The sequence below is a fragment of the Homalodisca vitripennis genome, unplaced genomic scaffold (genome assembly GCF_021130785.1).
Source record: "Homalodisca vitripennis isolate AUS2020 unplaced genomic scaffold, UT_GWSS_2.1 ScUCBcl_6808;HRSCAF=14191, whole genome shotgun sequence".
Classification (NCBI taxonomy): domain Eukaryota; kingdom Metazoa; phylum Arthropoda; class Insecta; order Hemiptera; family Cicadellidae; genus Homalodisca; species Homalodisca vitripennis.
Genome location: NW_025782922.1, coordinates 6115 through 28016, shown reverse-complemented (window position 1 = coordinate 28016; position 21902 = coordinate 6115). Strand labels below are relative to the sequence as shown.

The following is a 21902-nucleotide window of genomic DNA, read 5'->3' as shown; positions in this document are numbered from 1 at the left end:
TCTGGCAGTGGCGAGGAGTTTCAACCTGATCCTGATGACCTAGGTACGTCATCTTCTGATGAAGAAACTAATTATGTACATAGGCCTAGTACTAGTAGAGCTTGTAATCCTAGATGTAGACCTCGACAAAGACAGGTACCTGGGCCTATTGAACCATGGATAAGGGCCTATCACCCTGAGCCAGAAAAGAACATCAGTAATGATTTTGAAGTGAGAAACCCTGGTGTCAAAAATAGCCCTCCCATTGAATATGTTTTCATTATTTTTCACAGCTTCTTTTTGGAATTAGGCTTGTCAGGGAAACAAACTTGTATGCAAAAAATAATTTGGAAAAAAGAAATAGTGACAATACACTTCTGGGTTCTCCAGGGTAAAAAAAATGGATTGACTTGAACGTTGTTGACATGAAAAGGTATTTTGCCTTTATAATAAATATGAGAATCATTGGTAAAAAAAATTTGACTACATTCTGGGACCAAAGGGAATCCCAAAACACACGATGGTTTTCTAAATATTTCTCTGTAAATAAATTCCAATTTATAAATTCTTTTCTTCCACTTGACATCGGCTCAACAAATTCAAGGCGAACCAGGCTATGACCCATGGCAAAAAGTTAGACCATTCATAGACCATCTGAATAATTCATTCAAGAAATTTTTCACACCAAACCAGGAAATTTGTATTGATGAATCATTGATTGGAATGAAAAATAGGTGCCCCTTCATTCAATATATGAGAAACAAAAAACACAAACAATTTGGAATAAAGAAATTTGAAGTTTGTGATAGTGGGACAAATTATGTTTATCATATTGAATTATATAGTGGGAAAGATTATTTGGCTGTATGGGATAGGGATGGTGTTCCATTTACTGAAAAAGTGGTTATGGAAGTTTTACAAAAAAAGCAATCTACTTGATAAGGGCTATCATTTGTTTACGGACAATTTTTTATACTAAAATACCTCTGGCAAAAAAATGTACAACAAAGGAATACATTTCTCACTGGAACAATCAACAAGAGGTCTCAACATTTGCCAGAAGCTGTAAAGCAAGCAGTTTTAGGTGCCAGAGAAAGTATATACTTTAGACAAGGAGCTTTGTTGTTAGTAAGTTATCGTCAAACTGTTTCCCGGAAGCCTGTCATGGTCCTCACAACAGCATGCCATGCTGAAGATAAAGTAGTGAAAAGTAAAAAAGGCCTGGAAGGTAAGAAACCACTCCTTATCCACAAATATATCAGTGTATGGGAGGTGTTGATGTAAGTGATAAGGCCATTTATCATAACTCATGTAACAGGCAGACAAACAAATACTGGAAGAAAATTTTCTTTAATTTAGTCGACATTGCATTGTATAATGCTTATGTATTATACAGCAAAAACACTGACAAGCCTATGTCTAGGTATAACTTCCTAGTGGTGGTGGTAGAGAGCCTGGTCAGTAAAGATGAGCAACCTGTTGCTGGTCCTGCAGGAGATCCTGGTGCAGGCCATTCCCTCCAACGCTTACCAGGAAGACAAGAGCGGCTATGTATTGTATGTGGCCACACAAAAAAAGGGGAAGATCACGATTCTGGTGTCCAGGATGCAATTCTGGTGTTCATAGAGAGTGTTTCCATAAATTGGATATTATTGGAGACCAAAGTATCAAGGGAGGAAGAGAAAGCATGATAGTAGTAGTGCCTCAGAGGGAATGCAACAGTTTCTTCCATGTACATAGTGTATATATTTCCATCATAACAGTTTTTTTTCAAGTGAAATATTGTGCGAAAACTGTATATATTATTTATCTTCATGAAATTTAGAAAAAATTGGCTATCTTCAAATCTTTGTTTAGTGAGTTTTATACTATGTGGTTTTTGTGGTAAAAAAATTTTTTTTTCACAAAAACTGTTTTTTAATTTTTGAACAAGTTTTAAGGGGTATGTACAAAGGTAAGTAGTTTTATTTATTTTAAAATAGTTCTTTATGTTTTTATGAATATTTTGATATATAAATATGTTGTATTTTCAATAAAATTAATAATTTTTAAGAAACTCCCAGCGAAAACACTCCAAATGCACCTATCATTCATAATAAACATATTCATCACTAGGAGGGTTAAGATCAATTTATTTTGCAATTGTTTATAGTAAAATTCAGTATGGGTTAAGTTGTTGGGGTGGTGCATATGCATCTACCGTTAATCCAGTTGCGATTACTCAAAAAGCTATAGTGAGACAGATTTTTAAAGTCCGAAAATTAAAACACTCTTTTTTCCCCTTTTTAAGGAACTTAAAATATTTCCTTTAAGACATCTTTACATATTTAAGGTTTTACGTTTGTTTTTCATGAGAAGCGGTCAAAGTGTCACAAACTCATCTGTACATTCAGTTAGGTTAAAAGAGCTAAATCGAGTTCAAGTGGCTATGCCATTTTGTGAAGCATTTAGGCGGTTTTATTCTTACATGTCTGCTAAAGTATTTAACAAAATTCCTATTAACATCAGTAATGCTACTGAATTTACAACGTTTTCTAGATACCTTGAAGAGTGGTTGTTCACATTTAATATCGATGAAGTTGAAGAATATTTAATAAAATGAAAACTCAAATTGTATCTTTTTAGTTATACATTTAAATTTAAACCTACAAAATATATTTGAGCATGTCTTCTGCAATTTTTATTGTTGTTTAAATGGTAAACGAAGGCACCTCAATGCAGCTGCGGCTAATGAGGTGTCAACCATGTAAAATTATTAATGCCCTATGATAACACTGTATATTATTTTGTAGTTTTTAATAGTATTACTGTTATTATTATGGATAGTATTGTGTCTATTATTATGATTCTACAGTGCTTATCAGTTCGAGTAATGTGTTTATATGTATACTGACTACGTAACTGTATATATATTTTACATGGAATAAAGATTTCTGATTTTCTGATGTTGTAAGCAATTCCAAAAAAATAATAACACGAATTTAAATCTGCAATTAATGATCCAGTAGATGGTTTATACTAAATGTTTGACCAAAACAAAAGATTTCTGAAATAACAGAAAACAGATCATTTAGGTTCACATTCTTAAACCTGATAATATCAAAACAAACCTCCATTATTTCAAGCAATGCATCGGTTATCACTTCCAGTGAAGTAAGGGAGAGTCTTTCCCTGTCAGTTGGGAGTCCTGTAAAATACCTCTCATTTCCAAGCCTGGAACAAAACATACAATAGCTGAATTGTGAAAGGTGTTTTTTTTAATGGACTAATATTAAGTAGCAAGTAGATAATTTACTACACTCAACGTACAACAACATCAATTTGTTTGAACGTTGTAATATTTCTATATGAACTTACTTTTACTTAAGAAAGCATGATATTCAGTCTTCCTAATCCAGATTGTAGCTGATCTTCAAATTCAGAGAAGGAAATTGTACTGGTTCTCATTCTACTACTGAAGATACCTACTCAAGTGAAACTTCTAATTTAACGTGTAATACACAATATATTTTGCAATACACCTCAGCTATTTTGGATATTAATCAATTCTAAACTAGAAAAAAAATCTTCTCTTGATTTTCAATTAATTTTTTTACTTTAGAAGAACATGTGGAGGTGATGGGTTGTTACCGTGTGTCAGTAGGGTTGCGATAGCTGGACCTGAAGGCTGTAACGGCAGCGGACTTGACCTTGCTGATTCCAAACAGAAGATAGAACTTGGGCAGAGAGAACTCATCTAAGCTGAGGCGGAGCACTCGCTGGGCCTCCTCTGCAAAGGATTAAGTGCTTTTATATAAAACATCATATTTTAAATGTCAACATTTAAACAAAAATACATTTTTTCTATTATTTGATGTTCATCATTAGTAAAATGCAGAAAAGTATTAGAGAACTAATGAAGTTTCTATCCACTTGTGTAAATCAAAATTTAAGATTGTTCAGAGCAATTCAAAATTACTCATGTTACCACAGACATTTAGTCCTTTTTAACATGGTTTTTCAAAATAAAAACTTCCTATATAAATCACTATTTAGGCTTTTTTAACGTAGAAATTAAAAACACTATAGATAAACATCAAAAACTTACCGGTGAATTGGGGCATGGTGCAGGTGCACAGAGAGTGTATGATATTGATGACGAGACCGTGAGTGCTGGCACGCATGCTGAGAGAGCCGGAGCACACGAGCAGTGTGACCGCATGGAAGAGGTAGGGCAGGTGGCGGGCGACATCCAGGCAGTTGTTTGAAAGACAACATGAGCAGATAGCGGGCCAGGATGGCAATGTCATCCCACAGCACATGCTGCTCCAGTGTGGGAGTAGGCGATGTGCATGTCTTATCCAGCACCTGTCAATCAGTTAATCATCGTCATACAAAGTTGTAAGTTGTAAGATAGGGCAGGTGGGAGAGTTTTTGTTCTGACACCATCATTCATGTTGTTTATTACGATTATATAATAAAAGTTGATTTGCTTAGTCATATATATAATAATTTCAATACCTGTATATCAGATGAATCCATTTATTATAAGATTCGTTCAGCTATCTGGTGTATGAATAAACGCTAATGCAAACTGTTATTTATAGACAGATGTGAGAGGTTTATGGTGAAAATGCCAAGAGTGATGGACTGGTATGAATTTTGATATGGAATTTTAAATAAATGGATAGAAATGCTCAGTCTAGGAATTGTGTTGCTCCCATGACAATGCTCGTACCCTGCTGCTGATGAGATTCTACAGATAATTCATCATAAGCAGACTGATCACCTACCATACAGTCTAGACCTGGGCCTTTTTAACTGCCAATTCTTCCTGCAAATTAAGTGCACAAAAGCTTTTTGAAGTGAAAGACACTGTGGAATCATGATTAGTAAGATATAGCATCATGACTATAATCACTGGCAGTATTTGGAATCATGACAATCATAACTAGTGGTATGAGGGCTCATGATAATAATCACTGACAGTATGTGAAATCGTGGACTATGGTAGCCTCTCTCTAATCTAGTCACCTTGGGTCTGGATCCCGTCCAGACTACAAAATGTCTCAGAGGTATTCTGTTAATGTAATATACCACTAAAACATTACATACTTTTACATAAAAATCAACTATTAAGACAGTTTAACCTTTCCACAAGTGTGTACGGCATACATTATGATGGCTGCACATGAGTCCATATGGCTGTTACAGTGTATAGCGTGCCAAAACTGTTACACATAAAATTTAGCTATACAATCACCACCATACAGAACTAGGATTCGTACAGTATCTATTGAAATAACTTGATGAGCCCAAGAAAACTTTGCTAGATGATACAGTATGTTACAAAAAATATTAGTTCTCAATTGTAGCCTATGACAATTGCCATGCTCTCTCACATGAAATCAAGTGATAAATACCATGCTCATTTGTTTGGCTATCTTAAATGCACCGATCAAAGGATTAAACAATCTAATAAAGTTACTCACTCAAAAAGTTATATTGTCACCTATATCTTGAATCATTGTCATTCCATTAACAGATACTGTATTATATTAATGGCGTATAGACTATGCTAACACCAGTAAGAGAACATTATAACCGGAAACTGAACAGACCAGTCGGCTTCTATCGATTTCTGCCATAAGCTGTCCTCATTTCTGTTGTCAGACTGTGTGGACCATCTGAGGTTACATGATGAGAAAGTCTATTGTATCATCACTAGCAGGAAGTTTCTGAAGAAGGTCTGATAAGTTATCATCCAATTAAATCAAAATTCCTTTATTCATATAAAATTATAATTAGAATACATTAACTTTCCCAGTGGCTTCACTTTTCTGTCCTCCAGCCTCAATATTTTACTTAAAATGTCCGTGTCTTTGGCATTGTTTTTATGCCTACCCTACAATAAGTACTTAAATAAATTACATTAAATAAAGTCTGATCTTGCATGTCAAAATGAAATTTGCTTGAGATAAATGTTTTTATCTTGTAACAGTTCTTATTTTTCCAATTACCACTATCCTATGTTTTCTTGTTTTACGTTTCTTACCTACAAATTCTGCTTGTCAACACTGTTAATTAATTTAAAATACCTAGTACACTCAAAATACACATTTAACATAATATTAAACCAAGTTCACATCTAATGGTATCTCATCAAAGCCGTTATACAAAAACAAACATTTGCATAACATTTATATGAATAATTTAAAACAATGTGAAATTTTCTTACCCTGCATAGTCTTCCAATGATCTTCTTAGCGACTAATTGTACGTTTGCCGAGGCAAGAGCCACAGCTGTGTCGGCCAGTATTTCCACCACAGGAGAGCCGACCCCCACCTCTCCTGACCGCTTAATGAAACTGTCTAGCACCATGTCTATGAGCTCAGGCACCTAGGCAACACATAATTCTTGGAGTCTGTACAAATCTTTAATTTTCCAGTTGTAAATAAGTTTTAACACCTGATCGTTAGGGTAACTTTATACAGTATTAATGCTACAAAAATAGAAGAAAAATAAACGTTACCAGAATTTGATAACTTTCCTTTCCTTTGATAATTTTGACCACTTGATTTAATTTGCTGAGTATAATCTCCATAAACTAGTAGATTGTTTCAGCTTAAACAGGTTTTTAAGGAAAGTCGAATTTCCTTAAAAAAAACTACTTGAAATTCGCATGTTTTATTTAGGAGCTAACATATTACGAAAGGGGTAACAATTAAAAAGAAAATGAACCACAAAAACACAGTTAACGAAAATTTAGTGCAGGGACCTATCTAAGAGGTTGCGAATTTTAACTGTCACTTTAAAACAAAAGAATATACCATACTCAATAAGACATGCCCAACTGCCTATACGAAAAGATTATGGTGATATGCCTAATTAATTGATTTCTTCATTTAATCATATAGAAAAGAATATCATTGTGCATGTATTGTGTATAATTTAATCCCAGAACTCAAAACCATCAGCAAGAACTGAGAACTCTCATGTAACATATGTCAACTGCAAGAAAAAAGACTTTGATGCTAATACTTTATTGTTCTTCAAAATATCAGCACCCGCTACAAGCAAAATGCATGACGGGCTCAAGCTATGATATACAAATATGATAACCCTTTTCAACGCAAATATCAAATATGCCAAAATATGACCTTACTTGTATAGATAGCTTAATAAGAGCAAAACACAACATATCTTACGCCCTCAATACAATAGGCAATTGAATTGTGCTGCTAGCATTCTACTGTTGTTTGTAATGTATGGGATCTTATTACACTACAGCAGCTGGAAAACCAGTGGCGCAACATCAAAAATCAGCTATGGGGCTCTGCTGAAAGTTGCACCACTACATTCTTAGACATTGTTTTAAAATGGAGCTTATTATATTAGAATATACCAAGAAATTTTAAAGAAGTGATTCATCACTGTACTCTAATTTTTAGCAATGCAACTCACTTATCAGCTGTGAAACTCAGCGGTCCAGTGTAACAGGGGCCTTATGGAAACATGAAAAAACCAGCCATAAGACTCAAGGTTTATTTAGTATAAATTAAAGACGTAGTCAACCACCTTAGTAATATGAAAACAATCATTTCCTTTCAGATATTGAAAATTTTTAAAGAAAGCTTAACTCTAGTATATGTTCTTAAAAGAAGAAAACACTTCAAACAAATTCATGACAGTATCAAGCCAGCATCCCTCTATTTGAATCTCGCATGAAATATGGGCTTTTAGTACGGGAAAACTCTTCAGTTAAAAATAGGTCTTGAGTTCTAGTTCTACAATGGACTATCACTAATAATAAATTTTTAAATTGACTTACCTGACCAATGGATCCCCATATTTTAGCCTGAATAGATGGGTACATTTGTTCTTCCTGAATTGTGAGTAAGATAAGTTTTTCTAAAATTTGAGCCACTTTCTGTTGCCGTTTGCTTTCATCTGATGGTTTGCAAAACCTAAAAAGTACATGAAAAATATAATAAAAGATTCTATACAGATTGAAAATTATGAATATTTCTTTTTAAGATGTGTCAAAAACACAAAACCTTAAAAGACTCTTAATACACATTAATAGCAAATTGTATTATTAGTACAGATCTTGACAAAGTAAAAATAGTTACAAATCTAAAAGTTAAAGATTTTTTAAATCCATAACAATCTGTTTGAATCTGGTTATGATAAAATATAAGTGAGATTTGAATCAATTAAGTTTTATAAAATATAACTAAAATCCCAGATAAAAAGTTACATAATAATTCTCTTTTTGAATTAAACTGCATTAAAGATTTAGTAGTATATGTTTGAAATGCATTATTAATACTTTAAGTGGGACCAATAAGCAAACTAAAATTGGTCTAAAAAACATTACTTAAAATTATTAACCAATATTCTTTCTCAAACTAATGCAAATAAAGAGTGAGAATGGATAAAATCATAATAATTTTTTAAATATTTCATAATATTTTGAAATATCTGTTCATTTTCTTGTCTTTTTTAATGTATAATCCACACGGTCCTCTATAACAATAATAACAGATTCTTTAACCATAAAATGACATGAATTCCATAAAAGGTATACCTGACTAAATTTGCCAGCCATGGTGTCATATATTCGAGACATAAATGTTTCAACTCTATGGTTGAAACTCGGAAACCTTGAATGCATTCCTCAAGAAACTCCAAGGTCAGATGGGGCTCATTGGTGGCCAGCTTCTCACTAACTGACTTGATGAAAATTGTGTTGTTAGATGGAATACACAACCCTGTCAACATTCATACAGCATTTATATCATTTGACAAATTGTTTACAAAATTTACCACATGAATCATACACAAAACAATGAATTTGCAGTACAAACACTTGATTTTGTTGATTTTGTGAACAAACACTTGATGGTATGTTCAGACTCACCTGAAGTCTCCAATAGCTGTCCTTCGATCTTAAGATCAAATGTAGCAGTTAGAGCACAAAGTTGGTTATAAGCTGCAGTTCTTAGATTTGGATCTGAAGAGCCAAGATTTAATAAAGCCATGTTCAACAGTGTTCCTGGAACGTCTTTCGGTCTTATTTTTTGGTGCACAGTTACTGAATCCTAGAAAAATCATTTGAATTCAGACTAAATTGATTTTAAAATATAATTTTAAAGAAGGAAAATAAAAAACTATTATAAAGAGTATATATTTATAACAGGCAAATAAGTAAATAATTATTTAACACGTTTACAAAGTCATGTACTCAATCGGCTATACACTATATTTCATAACTGCTGTCATGTACAGGTACACAGTGGGCTTTCGTAAAGCGCATTGTGCGCCCGATGGGGTATACACGTTGCTTTGCATTTCCTTATTGCGTTTTTGTTGTTTGACTGTCCAGGTGGTTTGTTAAATATGAGCCCGTGTTTAAAGAAATATCTCCGACTATTGTGTACTTCATCGGGCGCATGATTGCTTAATTATTTAGTTACCACTTGGAGTACATGGAGAAACATTGAAATAAAATACATTGAAATAATTTTTTTGGTGCAAACCTTATATACTTTCCTTATTACACTTAGACGTTTAACACATTGCATATGGCGCAGTCACTAGCGACCGCCAAACACCACTAGTGTGGCGGTCGCCGGTAACCCCGCCGCACGCGATGTGTTAAGTTAAAAAAAACTATTACGGTTTTTGTCATTATTATTAAAAAATTCAACAAATATAAAAAATTTTGTCGTTGTTAAAGTAAAACAAATTGTACCAATGCATCATTACATGCAGTAATTATTAATCACAACAACATATTGCGTATCTACTCCATGAACACTATCCCTGAAACATGCACTTAATTTATTTTAAGAGATAATGTGCATGGAGTTGTCACACAACATATCTGTTGTATTTACTGATTACAGCATGTCACAAATAAATAAATAATGCGTTTAGTTTTTATCTTTTTTTAAATACATGTAAATACAGTATACAACAATATACAGATTACAGAGAAAAAATATACCAACCCAAAAAGAAAATAATCTTGCACTTGGGTGGGAGCCATCATCAGCTTCTTAATTTAATTTTTTTAATAATAAGCAGCAAACCCAAGTTCTATAATAACAATATGAAAATACAAACAAATAATAATAAACAAACTAAAATTACTCATAACCATCAAATTAACACACATTAATTAGAGAAATCCAACTCACCTTCAATATAAAAACATACATTTACAATTTATAAAATAAGAACAGAATATTTTTACTGAACAACTAAATATAAATTTTCAATATCTTTAACACTTCTACTCAATAACCAAACCTTCAGCCTCTTTTTAAAAATAAATATAGATCTATTAATTTTAATTTCACTTGGAATTAAATTTAAAAACTTATAACTTAAAACACAAAACATTTCTGAAACAAAGAACAGTTTGGTTTAGGCAATCGCAATGCTGTTGAATACTGAGTCTAGTAGTATAACTAGAGTTGTCAATAACAGGTCCACTGTTACCACTTAGTATGAACACCACAATGCATAGGTATTATTTGTTTACTTTAACTTAGCATGTAGTGTAAGTGTTTGGTTAGTGATGAAGACATCAGATTGCAGATCTAAAAATGTAGTGTTAATTTTAGTGTTCAGATTTTTGTTTCCTTAAACAGAGACAAAAGTTTGAAAAAATTCTATTGCCTACACAAACCTCCTATCATAAAAAACAAACTCAGGTAAAAGAAAACTAACCGGTTGAGACAACTCCCATCTGTTGCGGATGTGAACTATGGCTTGCACAATACTATCACAGTCATTATGAATGAACGAGAGTGGACCCGACTCGTTGGCAATGGTGAGTGTGAACTGGTTATCATCCACCAGACAGACCTCCTCTATCTCTGATGCATAGTATACATCATTCAGTAAAACAGAGTGTGACAGCACCTTAGTCTTCTCCGAGGATGTTATTTGGATAGCGGTTGGACCAACCTGGAAACAAATTAGAAGTGAGTATATAAAAATGGGGGAACAGTAAACATAGAGTATGATCGAAATTGGGTTTCTTTGATACATTTTCTTGAAGGCACACTCCTAAATAATACTGGAAATATCTTAGACAGAAATGTAATTTTAACAGACCGAATTTGATTCTTTATAACCTAATTCGTTTACCGAGATTCATCCATATACATTAATTGTTCTGAATAACTTATCAACACCTAGCAAAAACCACGAAAGATAGAGGCAGGAATGTGGTACATACCTTCATAATGCGCCCAAGAGGCTCACGAAGGAACGACTATCAATTATCTCAGCAATGTTTTAGAATGTGATAGAAAAAGAATAAGTGAATGTAGTGTGCTGTTTTCAACGGGAAATTGTATGCGAAGCCAAGGGCAACTGCTAGTTATCTATAAAATACAAATACTTACTTTTATTGCAACTTTTGTATCTTTGTGTGAAAGTTTCAAGGCGTTGTTGAAGACTTTCAGGTCCTCGTCCAGCGAAAGTGTAGCACCTGGCAGTTTCTGTTGGTCTGGATCAATAACGTCATTCAAACGAGCTGGAGCTTCTATGAATATTAGAGACCGATTACCCTATAAACACAATGATGCCATTATTAAAATACATGTCATCATTTAATAAAGATAATACTTTTAATTGTGACTGTAATTTTCATTATGTAATAATTATTTATTTATAAATAGTTAGACCTTACCTTAAGAGGTATCAACATCCTGTCATGGAATTTTGTATACTCTCTCACCCATGAGTTACAATTATAGATATAGGCTGCATGGATATTCTCATACGCCACTTCAGGTAGGACATAAAACCACTTCTGAAGAAATTCAGTCCTAGAAATAAAACAAATCTATAATATAAAAATATTTGAACAAATGAAAATATATATAAAAATTTATATAAATGACTTAAAATTGTATTTAAATTAAAAGTTCAAAGATTATTATACATTAAAAGTCCTATATTGGACCAATTTCATCAATAAAGGAGGTAATTATAATAATTTAATCTTGAATAGGCAACTTTTTGTCTACATTTATAAATAAAATTATTATCATGTGACTTTCTATTGAACAAAACTACAAAGTGAAATTTAATATACACTGAACATAAGTTAATGCAATGATAACATATACTTATTCAATAATAATCCTGTTGATCAATAATACTAACCAAAAGCTGAAAGGTCTAATATTAACTATGATAAATAAGTGAATTGTAACACAATATCTCTAAAATTTGAAACTAAATGTTACAATAATAGTTTTATTTATTATTGAATACACAGAAGTTACTAACATTGGTTAATTTTATTAACTTACAGCCAGATGTCAGCCAAAACATTGTCATTGCTTAATTATTATTTACTGATATATATTTGTGAAAAATTAATCTAGACATAATGAATTTTGAAGAAACAATGGAAAACAGTGTAAACATATAAGTGGCTGTGAGAACAGTCCGCCATGTCCTCTACCAAATATTTTTGCTGATCTATAAAGTGATAGCAAATGTTTATTTTCTTAGTAAGTTACACATCAGACTGGTCCGTGTAATTTCATTTCTTTGCTTGGTTTTGAATTTGATATTAGGCTCCATATGAATAATCCATTAAAGCAAAACAATAATCTTTATTCCCAAACAAATAATTGACTGCTTCTCTAATATTTGATTCAAAATTACAGAATGTTTCCTTACACCACAACAAATTACAAAAAGTTATTAAATGGTATAACTTAGTAAGAATATTGACAGTCTGATACCGATAACTGTACCTGAATCGGTTATCGGAGCACGTATGTGTGAAGTCTACTACCAGTTCAAACGGTGAGTGACAGAAAGGCTTCAGTGTGAGAATTACATGATAAATCAGTAGATCTCCATTGGTCTCACCAATCCTGGAACAACAGTTTCAAATTAATACTAAACAAAAATGTTACATAGAAAAAAATAATAATTTGTGATACTGAACAGTCATACTTATTTTATAACAGACTAACTAAAATGAGTCGATCGATTTTAACCTAATTCTTTTTGTATTTCACGAAAGATAGGTGAAAAGCAGAGATTACATATGGTAGATATAAACTGAAAAATATTCAGGAATAACAACAAACACAATAACATTAATAACATTTGATTGATGTTATTTTGCTTCAGGTGACACAAGGGTATCTTTATTATTTAAGTACCTATAACAGTCATTTTGTGAAATCAATAGAGAAGTGCCTTTTAAGACAGAAATTGATTGTCAGTTGTACTAGTTTTTGTTTTTTTTTTCTATTTTTTTTTGTAGGAGTCTATCACAAAAGGGTTCAAAATATGAAATGATAATTTATTTCTAAGATTAAAATTATTTAGTTTGATTCACTTGATACTCACTATCAGACACATAATAAAAATAAAATCAGTGTCAGCCAATCATATGAGTACTGCTCCATGATTGACTGAAAAACGGAGACTTTCAGTCTTTTTATCTTGTTGGCTGACAGCGAGAAACATTTTTATGTGGTGTAACATAAAACAGATAGTTTAAATGAATGATTACAATTATGTTAAAACAATTCTAATAAATATTTCAAAGAACTACAAAATCTATGGTTTCCGGGATGAACATACTGTATACGGGAATATTATGTGTTTGTGAAGAATAGTGCGTTTCTTTTGCACAGTTAGAAATTAAATAAGTTGACAAAAATTATCACATTTATCAAAATTTTATACACAAAAGGTGATATATATCTGCTTATATATATATACTATTTCTATATGGTTATATATATAAGCAGATAACCAACTTTTATGAAAATTTCTTAATAGTATAGAGACTAAAACTGCAATATTTTGAAAACAAAATTCAAAGACTTTTCTGGGTATAACTATATATTAATATAGGATCTGGTGATGTGTTTGATATACTATGTGTGACTTCAAGAATAAAGAGATATATTATGAGGTAAACTACGCCACGCCCACTCACTTGTATCTTCGGGCAATGTAATAGAAAACAGGGTGACCCGCCTTGGACGTGCCTGCTTGGTAGAATATGTTCAGTGACTTGATGCTCTTGAACTCCTCCTTCTCATGCATGTTATGTTTCACCATGATCTCCTCAAAGTTGGTGCTGGACATGTCAATGGAGCTCCATCGTGCGTAAGACGAGAACAGCAGACTGTCAACAGACATGTGGCATCCTGCCGTTAGTCAACAACTTGGAGAGCTGGAAGTGTTTACACCATTTTCGCAGAGGCCCTAGTATAAAACATTTGAATATTGCAACTACTGTATGGTGATGATTTTCTAATATACATACACAGGTATTTGAATGCTTTAAGTACTTTTTAAAATGACTGTAAAGACATCGATACTAGACTGTATTCTGGCAGATCAATTGAGGAAAACAAAATGTTAACATTCAAATAATTTGAGAAGACAACCACTTAGCCATCAGAACCTTGTCTGAATTTCAAGCAGGATACAAACACTGCTATATTACTGTTCCGACTACACTACAAAAGTATGGAGATGCATTCTACTTCTGTAGATATGCTTCTATGATTTGTGGAAAATCATTAATGGGATTCTTCACGAAGAAAAATCCTCGAGCTCACATAACTTTGACTGTCAAAATATTTCCGGCTTAGGGTAACAGTCCTGTCTTGGATACCCGCCGTAAAGTCTGATTTAGTTCATTGTGTCTTTTTTTGTTCCTTTGAGTCAAGATGGCACTGAAAGGAACACAGTCCATGAGTGTTTAATAAGTGAAAGCATAAAGCACCATAGACAATAGACAATTATGTCTAGGTTGTGTACATTCTTACTGGAAACAAATTGCCAGCACTACATTGTACAGTGGAAAATTAAAATTAAACACAGCACAACACAGTAGTTTTACTTTACAGTACTATGCACAATAAAGTTATTGCACAGTGTAAACATTGAAATGGGGACTATTGTGATATTATACATTTTACAATAAAACATAGTTCTTTTTAAGCTTAGTGTGGAGTATTTATAACTATATACTTAAAGATGATACATTTTTGAAGACCATATTACCGTATTTTTTGTAGAATTTAAAAGAAATTCTAGGAAATTCATATCAAATTTTCATGATGGTTACCATTATGAAAATATTGCCAAATAAGTTCTGAACATGCAACAGGGTAGTTAAAAAACGATAGAAGGACTGAAGACTTACTGTGAGTCCACCGGCTTGTGCTCCGGAGGTCCGAGATATGCCAACAGTGTCGCCATCTTGTCGAAGGGCCTACGCCCCACAGCCTTGTGGTCCCGACTGCTGCTCAGGTAGTCTCCGATGCGCTCCTGATGGTTCCAGAGCAGTCGATGCAAAGCCAGAACGTTGGCATCGCTGATGAATGACATTGAATGGGAACCTTGGTCCTCCGTCTCACAATCTGATGCTATTTGGATGAAAAATCTGAAAGAAATGTGACCATTAAATTTCTTTATGTCATAATGTTCCGACACTATGTAGTATAACATTTTTATAAAACATATTAGAATAATATACACTGCATTTTATTTTCAACACAGTAAACACAAACTGTTTATAACAAAATTGAAATAGCCCACTTGTAAAATGTGTTTTAAATGAGTCTATCATATGTATGAAAGATTTTTTTCATTTTGACTTTGTTTCCAAGATTTTAGCCCTGTTTCTGACCTTGATTTATAATTTTTATTTTAACCTCAAACTATATACATATATAGTTTATATATATATATATATATATATATATATATATATATATATATATACTTAAATTAAAGGTAAAATTATGAAAAATATATAGTGTTAAAATATCAGTCCCATAGGATAAAATATCCAAAAAAGAAATATAACAAATTATAGCCATAAAAAATTTTTAACTTTGGCGTCAAAAGGTCATATATTAAGGTCAAATTAAGAATAATTCAAACATGACAAATGTATTGCTAAACTTTAAACGTTTAAGTATAACGAGAAAGTATGTAGGCTTTAGCAAAAACAATATTTCTATACTTTTTCATTTTTCTCCATGTACCCCAAGGGATACCTAAAAAAATTAAGCAATTGTGAGTCTGACGGGTAATAAAATAGTCTGAGGTGTTTATTTAAGGGCGGGATCAAATTTAACAAACCACCAAGACAGTCAAACAATAAAAACGCAATAATAAAATGTACAGTTAAGTGTACCCCACTGAGCGCACAATGCACTTTCCAAAAGCCTGGTGTGTACCCAATTGGGTACACGCCATTGTGAATGTGTTGATGAATTTTTAAAATCTGTGAAAAGTATTATTTCATGGGATTACAAAATTATTTGCATCCACTTTCCACTCAAATTATTTGGGAGTTGTTTTTTCTATCAGAGCAATTTATTTTCAATTACACAACACCGTTTATTTAAAAATAAATTTAAAGGAAGACATATTGTTAATGTTTCCTTACAAACTTAGAGAATAGATTTATATTAAATGAAACTAACATTTGTATTTAAAAAGATATTTTTAGTTACTGGAACAAGCAAACTATGTTTACCACAAATTAACCCTCTCAGTCCCATGTGAGATTTAGGATTATGGTATTTACACTAACTGGAGAGTAGTCCCTTGGGACTGAAAGCAATATCAAGACATTTGATATATTTCACTCAGAAGAAATACAAAATTATTTATTTTCTTTGATTGAAGTTATCATTGATGATGGACGATTTGAAAGGAAAACAGTTTTACAGATATTTGTCATGTTATATAAGTATTATTTATTTACAATATTACAATCTTATTACATTATCATTTTTGTAAGTTTTAACAATGTTTAAGTCCAAAAACCTGTGATTTGTTTTCTTGTATATGTGTGTTTTTATACACAAAATTAAATTAGTTTTATTGAGTTTTGACTAGCGCATAAAAGAACTACTGAGTTAATTTTGTTTGGTTGCTCAAAACACTACTTGCTATATGTACCAAACTTTGGAAAGTTTCTATGATTTAAATCTAATTATAATATAAAATAGCTGTAACACTATAATGTTGAAAAGATTATTTTACTAAAAATGCCTACTCGTATCTCAATTTTATTCAGCACAAGCATTAATTTTAAGCTCATATTATATTTTAAGACAAGAAAATAAAAGCATCTATATTGCTTTTAACAAATGGTATAAACATTTTACTACAGTAAAATATGATACACTTATCCAGTTTGGCAGCGCCAGTCAAATAGTATGTGATACTGTTGGTGTAACTATTAGCTTTTTTACTTTAACATACCATTATTTTGACAATAATCTTTCTATCACCAAAGTTTGAAATTCTTTTAATGCTCTGACAGAATACATCCCTTGTCTGTTAATTAATATTCAAGAGATTAAATAATACATTACCTTCGTCCTACTTCAAAGTGAGCTCTAAGGAAGTCATTGAATGGTATCATGTGTTGTTCCTTGCTGAACTCCACGTGGTTTGCTATGTTTTGAAGTATTTTTGACATCAGCATTAAACCTCGCTTCACTGGTTGGGGAACCACCTTCCCCACAATTCCCATCTCCTGGGGCGATACTGCATAAAAATAAAAGCCAAAATCAGCATTAAACCTCGCTTTACTGGTTGGGTAACCACCTTCCCCACAATTCCCATCTCCTGGGGCGATACTGCATAAAAATAAAAGTCAAAATCATTCACAAGGAAATTGGTTGACAAGGTTTTATTATTTTAAAATATATTATTTATACAAATAATTTTTGACTACCCATAAAGCTACTTATGGAATACCAAAATTTAAACAAAAATCTTCATTTACCAAAACACTATTACTTTATATACTGCATTCTGTATGTGTAATAGAATAATATATTAAATAACATAAACTGATAAAGCATACACAATGATTTCTGCCATTGGGATGACACAAAGTAGAACAAAACCTTGTCTCCTTTTATACAAAATTACAATTAGGACAAAAACAATGATTTTACAAAAACTAAATATTGTATAGAAAAATAAAGTTTGATGTCAGCAAAGGTACTTTTCAACTAATTGTTTTTAAATTCAGGTAGCCCAATTAGGTAAACACCTATTTTGGAGAAAGTTATTTCTAGTTATTTGATGCAAATATGTTAGATTTAATAACAAGAATGAATTAAATTAATAATAGATTGATGAATAAAGTTTTGCATAATTTAATAGTAGTTTTAAATAGTAAAGATCAATTTAATATTTGTGTACACATTTAATTACTACAGTATATTGAAAAATAATCATAGTTCTTAAGTTTAAATGTTTTATTGCCATGACTATCTGTAAATGACTAAACCGACAGATAAATCATAACTGTAACGGTTATATGGACTAAAACTGTAATAATAATTTATCATATCCTGTATGAAAGTTTTTATTCATATTGTTGACACTATTTAATGTACCATGCGCTGCATTTATGAATGAACAAATATGTTGTATCTTAAGCATTTTTCAGTTCTCACCATTTCAAATCATTATTAACCAATTACAATCTGAGATATTTAAGCTTCACTGAGGAGAACCATCTTCAGTCAAGAGATGTTAAACTGAAATGGGCAGAGCCAATGATGCACATCCACTTATGAAGGTATATGGTGGGGAAATGAAATGAAAAATTCTTTGTTTAAACTTTTGTTATTGACAATGAATAATTTGAAATGATAGTAAGGAGTTTGGACATTTGGCGTCATTATTTGTTACAAAAAAAGTTGATATGGAAAAAGCATTTTTAATACATTTTTATTAAGAGTATACCATATTACTCCAAAACTAAGGAATTATCACTAAACAGTAGCGTTTTCAGTTATTTAATGTTTAATAAGTCCAAACATTTCCAATAAACGTTTTTGGTCAATAAACTGTCATCAACTGGAAGTGGATAAGTTGACATTACCTATTGCTGGGTTGATAAAACGGAGAAATATAACAGTTCCGACAGCTCCAATATTGTTCTGTGGAACCTGTGGAAAGCGCTTGCTGAGTACTTGGTACAAGCAGTGGCACATACTGCGAAGCTGAGGTGGAAATCTGTGAGAAAAATCGTAATATAGTTACTGAATATAATTATCTAATTTAATTATGTTCTTTATTATTTAAAAATCACAATGTATTGTACTATTTTTGTTTTATAGCTTATAAAATTTGAAAATCAAACCTTTTCTAAATAAAACTGAACACTTTTGTCTCAATTTCAGTTTATTACAATATATAATAATATTATCTATAAAATAAGTAGTTAAGAGGGTAAAACAATGTTGATGAAAAATTATTATTATATTTTCTGTACTAATTGAGTTATAATTGTTTACAACATGCCAATGGGAATCTAATTTTTTACTCTGAAGTTATTACTCAAACTTATCTGAAAAAGCACTGCTGTTTGTTATAACTTGAAAAATGTAATGTGGTTTGCAGAGGGTTAGTAAAAATAGTAATAAACTTACTTGTCCGCTGATGATACGATAGCATCAAACACTTTTTGTGTGAGCGCTATTAGATTTCTTCTATTTTCTTCAATGTCTTCTCCAGTTCCCAATCTACAGAAAATAAAATAAAGTAAATATACAATCATGTCTAAAGGTGAACATGATTATATGTTGAATATGATTATATGAGTGAACGTATTAAACACTGAAATCTTGCCTTTCTAAAAGAAGAGTGACATGATTTAATCAGAAAGGATAGAATATTTGAATAATAATCAAAAGGAAAGTAAGAAAAAACTAAGTATTACAGAGTATTCAGAGTAGTAATGGCAGAGGCAGTTTGGACATTTTACAAACGCGGAGGAACTCAAGTTGACAAGAAGTACATAATAATAGAATAAAAGGAAAAAGCCCCAAGATAAATATTTTTAGCTAATTGTTGGTTGTTGTGAAGGAAGGAGTGGAGAAGGCTGAGAATATTTAATCAGGACCAAGTATTGATGATAGAATACCAATTAGTAGCATGTATCTGGAGTCAACTCAAATTATATAGGAATAGATTAACTTTGTTCAAGAGCTAATTAGCTTTTAATCATGGTTACAAAATGAACCAAAAATATATTTTAAGTGCTGAACATGGAACATTAAATGTGGAGGTAAAATCAGAGCAGCAATAAAATACAGTATTTCTAGTTCTCCTTCCTTCAAGAGCTAACTGTACAAGCAGCCGTATTGATATCCTCCCAACATATTTTTTTAACATTAAACCCTTGTACACCTTTACTTTTTTAGTGTTTGAAACTAAGCCTTTACTACAGTCACCTTGCTCCAGAATGGCGTCTGACCTCTCACTAAATAGATCAATGTCTTCTCAGGTTATAGGTCTGATCACGGGACATGGTCACCTGAGGAAGCATCTTCACAGAGTCAGCATCCTTTAGGAGGATCCTCTCTGTAGGATGTGTGATGAGCAGGATGAAACTGCTGAACACTTGCTCTTTGATTGTCCTTCAATAGCAAAGGAGTGGTATGCCATCTTTGGTAGTTTGGACATGGGTGGTGAATTTCCCCAGGAGGACCTGATAGGTTGTTTTCGGCGGTTTGTGGAACTGCTGAAATCATAGACTGGTAGGCCTCATGGTGTGCTTCCGGGGTGTGCAAAAGGCCCTTAAGGCTTAAGTGCATGGCAGTAGGCCGCTCCATAGAAGAAGAAGAAGAAGCACAATAAAAGATTATTTTACAAAGGACGAATAGCTGAATAGAAGCATGTCAACCTTACCTGGCCGGATCCACCTCCAAACTGGGAGCCTGGTCTTCAATGAGAGGCCTGACCAAGGGCTCCAGCAGACTCTGCAAGTAACAAGCGCCATAGATCTTGAAGCAGAAGGCCATGATCTTGGAGCCGAGTGAGTTACCCCGGAAGAGTGTTTGCATGCAGTCGGACACCTCCACCTCCCGGTAGAACATGTTCCAGAGGAGAGGTGAGAGCAGGTGCTTGGCGTCAAACAGTGTGACAAACACTCGGGCCAGTTCGTCCTGAAAAAGGTGAATTAAAAAAAATCATAAAACATTTTCATAACAATCAAATTATTATTTTTTGCAAACCTGAGTTAGATAAGCTCTAGGTGGACCATCAAGTGTGACTGAAATACCTCTCCTGTCACAAGTGTTGAGAATGGGTGGATATAAACATACATAGGAAATATGATTGATTGTTAAAACAAGTTTTTATCAACTATTCAATTGGTAACACAACTGCAACCTGTAGTACAGTCAAATATGATTATCTGTAAACAAATGGACAATTTTTCAGGTATAACTCAATAAATTAAATACCTAAACCAATAAAACGAATTATAAAAAGAGTATCAAAGGATTATAACTTAAAAGAATCAATGGGATGTTTAAGTTCAAAAAAGTCTTATGTGCAAAATTCAAATAGTTACTAAACTTGATAAATTAAATATACAGGATCATTTGCAAATTAATGTAAATTAAATCAAAGATGGGAAAATTGTTATTGTTCAAGCATTGACATAACATAATGACTTTGTATCAGTCTTAAAAATAATAAGTTTTAGTGCCCAAGGTGATATGTTGAAAGAAAATATTCATCTCACCAAATAATATCTTCAACTACAGTTGGAGTCTTGAAGCTTAAAAGAGATTCAAATCCATGATCATATTATTTAACTATGGGAACTTTGAGTTGCATTTTCTAAAGACACTCTTAAAGCAAATAAAAGTTTGTAAGTAACAGCATATAGTCTTTTAATTAATTATTTCAAACAATGGAACAGGAATTTTGCATTGGCTAGCCAAATCTTGTGTAGAGACTTTGACCAGTGTCTGACGGTGCTATATGTTGCAACAGAAAAGGGAGAGAAGTAAGAATTTATTAATGTAATAAAATAGAGATTTACTTATAACCTGGGTCAAATATTTAATTATAAATAGTTTTCAGAAATAATGAA

General features: G+C 32.3%; 1 protein-coding gene across 1 annotated transcript; it reads right to left on the bottom strand.

Moving 5' to 3' along the window:
- Positions 1–3059: 3059 nt before the first annotated feature.
- LOC124373953 (neurofibromin-like) lies at positions 3060–20980 on the bottom strand (the record flags this gene model as incomplete). The annotated part of the gene is given in 18 exon segments (XM_046832262.1): positions 3060–3192; positions 3610–3748; positions 4067–4223; positions 4225–4326; positions 6197–6358; positions 7791–7926; positions 8550–8733; positions 8883–9063; positions 10700–10939; positions 11383–11547; positions 11670–11808; positions 12751–12873; positions 13956–14147; positions 15177–15416; positions 17368–17542; positions 18897–19030; positions 19447–19539; positions 20708–20980. Coding segments are annotated over 18 exon segments (2883 nt in total), but the record flags the coding sequence as incomplete, so codon positions are not given.
- Between the last annotated feature and the right edge of the window lie 922 nt (positions 20981–21902).